Below are 6,545 nucleotides of genomic sequence, written 5' to 3'. Positions count from 1 at the left end.
TTCCAAACTTTTTAAATATGTTTTGAAAAATGTGTGGAATAGGAAGAAATAAAAAGCGATTTGTTGCTTTTTCTTCTTATATTACTGTTGCGACACCGACTGTTTATTATAAACATAAAATGACATATGACCTTGACCATCTAAATATCTGTGATTCCATAATTGTTTACTTTTGAGCTAGAGACAGACGATTATTCATTCTTCGGTCTGTTTGTATAAAAATAATTTAACGTATTTTGTATTATTTTCTATCGTGAAGATTAAATTATTGGTTAATTGCGAAGGTTAATTGTTACTCGGATATTATCACTTTGCCTCTGTATGGTAAAGTGTCAAACAGAAGTATTTTGTATAAACTCTTTATAAAATCATCTGGCACATAAATGGGGCACTGTACATATTTAATTAGGTACAAGAAGGAATTTGTAAAATTTTCATTGCATCGCCGACTTGATCCAGTCCTTCATCTTGGCAACATCCGAGAACACGATAAACTCGTTCAGATTGCACGACAAATCTTCGTTCTTGATCGCCGTCGAGACCAGCCCCCTCAGATACCACTTCCGATTTCTCTTCACCATAAACCCGGCCCCGCTGTCCCCACTACAAGGTCCACTCCCGTCTTTGTTCCCCGCACAGAACGTCATCTCCGACGTCAGGTTCCTGAAGCCGTGGTGCGACCTCAAGCAGGTGTCCTGGGCCACCACCGGCATGGAGATTTTCCGCGGTTTGGCCACCACCAAGCGACCCTCCTCGCTCTTGCCCCAGCCGGCCACGACCCCCTGAGTCGATACGATGTGTTTGAGGTCGGTGTCCTCGCCCCACAAGCAAATAGGTCTGATCGTGGGCTTGAACACTACTTCTTCGTTCAGTTTGATGATGGCGACGTCGCAGTGGCCCGAGTCTTGCTTATAGTTGGGGTGAGGGATGACTTTGACGGCGGTGCGGATAATGGCGCCGGTGGAGGCCCAACGGGAGATGTCCGAGCGGCCCAGGACGAATAGGATGTCTTCCTTGTCGATCAAGGGGGCCCTGAAGTACCACACGCAGTGGGCGGCTGTTTAACAACAATAATTTGTTGTATGACCTTGCAACAAGTACATAACAAAAAAGCAAACACAAATTGGTATTACCTGTGACGACATGTCTGTCTGATATTAAGTTGGCTGTGCACTGGAACTCGTAAGACACTCCTTGTCTGCGGAACATGGCGACCAGCCAGGGGTACTCGTTTTCTATTGTTTTCTCCCCCTTGAGTACCAACGTCTGGATGTCGTTGGCGACCCCGCAAGACTCTTGAACGGGCGCTGTTCTTGGGGGAGTTGTTGTGGGTGCGTCAGTTGGGGGTATGACAGGTTGGGATGTTACTATGGGTTCGTTCGCGGGGATGAAGGGGTTGCGAGGGGGCTCCTGGTAGCCATCTTGGAAGTTGTAAGTGTACTCGTTGATGCGGTAGACTATGTTGGACCATAAGTTTGTGACGCCGTTAAGGCTCACTGAAAACATGGAATCATCATTTTGTGACCAAAAAAGAGCAAAAATAAAATTATTATATGCAGGAAAAGTGTAAAAAATATAAAAAATGTTTGGGACGTTAGATAAAAATGGGTTAACACCAATCGGGAACTTTCGGGAAGAAAAAAGAAAATTCTAGTAATATGTGGTCGAAAAAGAAAAATAATCGAGTAAGCCATGACTATTGCGTTGTCAAAAAAGCATATCCTCTAACCTCCAATAGGAAAACGTGACGTTTGTCAAATTGAGTAATTGAACCATTAAAGACTTAAATTACCCGTTTTTTTCCGATCGCTCTATACATTATGGTACAATTTGATCAACAACAAAAGAGATAAGGGAAGGTTATGGAGAAGAAAAGAAAAAAACGTGCGGCGTCAACTGTCACTTAAATTTTATTTAAAAAATCAAAATTGTCAAATGCAATGCTTAGATTCAATAAGAATTAATGAAAAACTAAAGAATTAAAGCATAACAGTGTTATTACCGGTTTAACACATTTATTAATTGACTCGTTGAAAGAATAAAATCGGGGAAATGGAAAACACGCGTAGGAAGTCATGCTGACGTAGAAGTGTTGATCCATGACTTATTTATACAGTAACCTCATTTCTTTCTGTGTTTCCCTGTTTTTTTTATGTCAAAAATATTGTCTATTGTTAGACGGTTTTTTTTTCGTTTGTTTTCGAAAGCCGCCTACTATCTCGTTTTTGTATTCAGATTTTTTCCGTGATTTTTACATAATTTATTTTTACATATTATGTTAGGTAACCATTGTTTAAATAACTTTGTGGTCGAGCAGGCCGTGATTTCCTCTCTCATTTCAAAACGTAGAAGTATTTGACAGCTGGTAAAGCTACACCATTATTGAGCAGACGTTACTTTACACACTTTCATTAATTTAATTATATCGAGTCCCATTTTTATTTGTGCTACACCTTGGTGCCTATATACAGGTATCTATAAATGATTGTCTGGTCCAGCTTGCTATGAAAACTTGTAAAATTTTGAATGTGCCGCTTTATATGTATTTAATATCAACACCACCAACAGGGGAAAACTCATACCGCCACACAGAGTACCTGTAGGTATTCAGGAATTGGTATGAAACGCGAAGAAAAGGTCAATGTCAGAAATGACCGTTAATAATGAATTAAAATTGGGCAGCTGTTTCAAAAAGGCGGCACAATAAAAAAAATTCCAAAGCTGGCTTGATCCGACAATCATTTATAGACACTTTGTATATTCATATTTTGTCGTAATTTAAAAATCTCTCGTTTGACGATTATTTCCTCAACATCTGCTCTATTTACTTTCGGCAGGCGCAAAACTCCTTTTACCTATTTGATGACCCCAGCAAGCTTAAATTAACTAGAAAGCTTGACAGGTAATGACGTTCTGACATTTGCACATAAGACGCAAACAGCAGAATGACTTGCTTTATTGGCTGTCCCGGAAGTCCTTCACTTATAATGAACAACTTACAAATAAATAAATTAAAAACTATTCAGAGAAGTGTTTACCCATTGACGTCACTTCTTAGAGAGATATCGAAATTGTCTAGATTTGTTTGTTTTTTTTTTTTAATTTAACTAATATTTTCTAAGACGACAAGTCATTTGCGAACACTCATAGAAGATAAATAAATGAAGAAAAACAAAAACTCACCTGGTTCTCCAGGACCATAACAAAAAATCTTCCCATTGAAAGTGATTTGGGTAATCTTGGGAAGCACATTCTGGAAGGGGAAATTAACCCTGTACCTCAGAACCGGAGTGGACAAGATTTGCTCAGGCGGGGTCAAAAGCTCCAACTTCAACTTCTGCAAGCACAAACTTCCAACTCCTCCTTGGTAGCTTTCAACAACCGCAACTCACCATATTTTGGTACAACCCTGCAATCGAGATGTTCACCCCTAGGTTCAAATTTTTGCTGCCGTCGTAGGCCACGGCTATATCCCCGTAGTAAATCCCTCCCTGTCTCCTGTAGGCGAACACATCGGGACAAGGGTTTTCGGGGATGGACTGCCCCCAAACCACCCCCGCGAACGCTGAACACAGCACGAAACTAACACCCAACATGGTTCACTCGACTCTCAACTGTTGACACAGTAAACAAACCGATTTACCCAAACAATTATCATTTTCTTATCGTTTATCTGTCATTGTGGTGGACTACTAACAGGTTTTCCCAGCGAAGACGCACTCCAACCGTGTCCAATCGAGTACTGAAGACGCGAATGTTGACCGATCTCGACAATGATGTGGTGGGAACTGATTTGGTTTTGTAATCGAGACGACGCAACTAGGTCGGGGCTCAACCCTTTCTTATCAACCAGCCCAGACCAAGAACCTTCCGGTTTGACCTCACGTTTTCATGTCAAACAGGTCAAAGTTGGACGCGAGAAGAAAAGACCCACGATCTAGTTTTCGCGAAGGACCTTGAGAATTTTGTATAATGGACGAGACTAGAGCAGGATTTGAACGCGTCACATCCGTAAACATATTAGGAACAGGATCTGAGGCGAAGTTTGAGGTCACTCCAGGATACAGATCTTTATTTTTAGAGTGTTACAGTTCAGGTGTATTATCTGAGCTCGAAGGCCAAGCGGAATCCCCGCTTGGGCTTGAGCACTATATTCGCCGTGAGTTCGATGTCCTCGATGGACTTGGTCGCGCTGCTCACTTTGAACTTGCGGATGACCATGGCCACGAGAATTTTCATTACCATCATCCCGAACTTGATCCCTGCAAGAACCCCTGAGTCCCGCTTCTCTCGGACACGACTCCAACTCACCGATGCAGTTGCGGGGACCCCCCGAAAACGGCAGCCACGCGTACGCATGCCGATTTGTAGAGTTCTCTGGAAGAAATCGGTCCGGGTCGAACTTCAAGGGGTCGCTCCAGTACTTCTCGCTCCGGTGGAGGTGCAAGTACCCCAGTACCGCGTTCGAGCCCTTCGGGATGACGATTTCGCCCAAGGAGATGTCCTCGGTGATGATTCTACCGACGAAGGGGGCACCAGGAAACAGGCGCAGGGATTCCTTGATGACGCGCTCAGTGTACTTCAGTTTGGACAAGTCTTCCAGTTCGATGAAGCGGTCAGGGCCTAGGACTTCGGCGACCTCCTCGAACACCTTTTCCTACAGAAAGAGTTCGGTGAGAAGTCCTAAATGTTTGGAGGACTGACCTGGACGTCGTGGTGCATTCCCAGAAGAGTCAAAATGAAAGAAGTGGCAGTGGCGTTGGTGTCAGTACCCTAGGAAAAAAAAGGAAAGTTTGGGACTTTGCACCGGTACTACTTACAGCCAGTAGAAAAGTGTTGACTTCATCTTCCAACTCCTCTTGGGACAATTCGTTGTTCAAAGACTTCTCCACGACAAAATCTAGAAACGGTTTCTTCTTTCCATCTGGAAGTCAAAGTCCAGGTTACGCCAACTACATCAATAATTTTTTTACCTTCGATCTCTGTTTGGAATCCGAGTTGTTCTTTTTTCTTTCTGATCAAGTCACGCGACACGTTCTTGATCTTGTCGATGATTTGTCGTTGATCTTTGCAGTCTTGAGTCCAACGGAAGATGAAGTCGAATTTGTAGATCACACGGAACACTCTTAGGAACATTATCTCCATCAGTCTGTCAAAAGTGTGACTGTAGTTCCCATTGGAAGCTTGGGCGTTGATCGACACCCCAAATATTGTTTCTGCAACGAGATGGTACTCCCGATTTTGACTTAACCTTTGGGGTGTACTTACCACCAACAATATCTAAGGCACAGTTGGTTAAGTACCTACAGTGATCAATTTCTCCCTTTCCACTTTGTGCCGACAAGATATCGATCAAGATGTTGCACTGTTCTCCGATAATCCTTGGGTACTCGTTCAAGATCTTCTGGTTGAAAGTCGGGGCGATCATTTTGCGGTGCCTCTTCCAGACTTTTACTGCAAATTAGACTGTAGTACTGTGTGGTACTGTCACAGCACGAAATATTTTCTTATGGTACTGACCAGGTCCTGATAACAGCCCATCCCCAAGCATCGGCTTGGTGTGTTTGTAAAAGTAGCTCTTCTCGAATGTCCCTGGACTGTTTAGCACCACCTCCAGGTACTCCGGTTTGGTGATCAGGTACAACAAATCCGGTCCCATCCATATCTTGCTCAACTCCGGGTACTCCTCGTAGATCCGCATGAAGCGCTTGGCTATGACTGAAAGACAGGAAGTGACCACAACTCGATTAATTGTCGCATTACCTGCGGCGTCTCCGCGGAAGAACAGGTAGAAGCTGCCGATGAAGGGCAAAGGCAAGGGCCCCGGAACCTTCCGGGACAACTGGTAAAGCCGAAACCGCTTCCAGTGGAAGTGAATGGACCAGATGAGCCCCAGAACCGCTACAAGAACTAAAAGATACATGGTTGGTCGAATGGTTGAACCAAACTGCCCTCGCGGTCTTAACTTTACCTTGTCAATTTTTCTTGGAACCTTTCTCGTCTTGTGCAATTCAGCACAAGTGAATTGTGCATAAGTAATTGAAAATAATCGTGCAGCCTTCAATTGTATCAAGTGCAGTCAAGACACGCCTCCGCGATCTAAGAAGACGAAGGGAAGTCCACTGGGTTTGTTTTTGCATCGGCGATGCTGATGGAGTGGCCTTGGCTGTTTCTTGTGCGAGAATTTTTTGCACTTTTTGCAGTGGGACACTGGGAATAATTATTATGGAAAATGGGTTCGCTTCGAGTTAATTAGAAGGTGGAGATCTGTCACGCGACCGCACTTAAGTCATAAAAACGGTGCCTAAGCGTCAGAGGTGGGCTCGTCTAATTGGCTGATTCCCGGTTGGATAATTTTATGGCAATAAATGTGGGTTTATCAGTTTATGTAATTAGAGTGTAATTGAGGAATTTTATACATATAATAATATGTAGCGAAAAAATACAGAAAATACCAAATAAAAGAGTGCCTAGAGTAATAAACAAGATATGTTTGGTGAAAAATATCTAAGAAGAGAATAAAATTATATACAGGGTGTATCTGA

The 6,545-nt window shown here is 43.1% G+C and overlaps 2 protein-coding genes across 4 annotated transcripts; both read right to left on the bottom strand.

Annotated features, from left to right (window-relative positions):
- Positions 1-59: 59 nt before the first annotated feature.
- On the bottom strand, positions 60-3,741 carry LOC138128353 (serine protease gd-like). Its single transcript, XM_069044556.1, has 4 exons — positions 3,393-3,741; positions 3,184-3,337; positions 1,134-1,496; positions 60-1,057 (listed from the first exon to the last, which is right to left on the bottom strand). Exons 1-4 carry the CDS (start codon positions 3,594-3,596, stop codon positions 435-437), a joined length of 1,344 nt encoding a protein of 447 aa, XP_068900657.1. The 5' UTR covers positions 3,597-3,741; the 3' UTR covers positions 60-434.
- Positions 3,742-3,916: 175 nt separating this feature from the next.
- LOC138128351 (cytochrome P450 4C1-like) lies at positions 3,917-6,128 on the bottom strand. 3 transcript variants are annotated; one of them, XM_069044555.1, is made up of 9 exons: positions 5,972-6,128; positions 5,764-5,901; positions 5,521-5,718; positions 5,269-5,454; positions 4,974-5,216; positions 4,821-4,924; positions 4,705-4,773; positions 4,312-4,657; positions 3,917-4,262 (listed from the first exon to the last, which is right to left on the bottom strand). In XM_069044555.1, exons 3-9 carry the CDS (start codon positions 5,699-5,701, stop codon positions 4,102-4,104), a joined length of 1,290 nt encoding a protein of 429 aa, XP_068900656.1. In that variant the 5' UTR covers positions 5,702-5,718; positions 5,764-5,901; positions 5,972-6,128; the 3' UTR covers positions 3,917-4,101. The 3 variants fall into 3 exon arrangements, with proteins under 3 accessions (XP_068900656.1, XP_068900655.1, XP_068900654.1); XM_069044554.1 differs by having other exon boundaries at positions 5,764-5,910; positions 5,972-6,119; XM_069044553.1 differs by lacking the exon at positions 5,972-6,128 and having other exon boundaries at positions 5,764-5,953.
- Positions 6,129-6,545: the final 417 nt, after the last annotated feature.

This window comes from Tenebrio molitor, chromosome 4 (genome assembly GCF_963966145.1).
Source record: "Tenebrio molitor chromosome 4, icTenMoli1.1, whole genome shotgun sequence".
Taxonomy (NCBI): domain Eukaryota; kingdom Metazoa; phylum Arthropoda; class Insecta; order Coleoptera; family Tenebrionidae; genus Tenebrio; species Tenebrio molitor.
The sequence above is the reverse complement of the archived record's forward strand: the minus strand, read 5'-3'. Positions and strand labels throughout refer to the sequence as shown.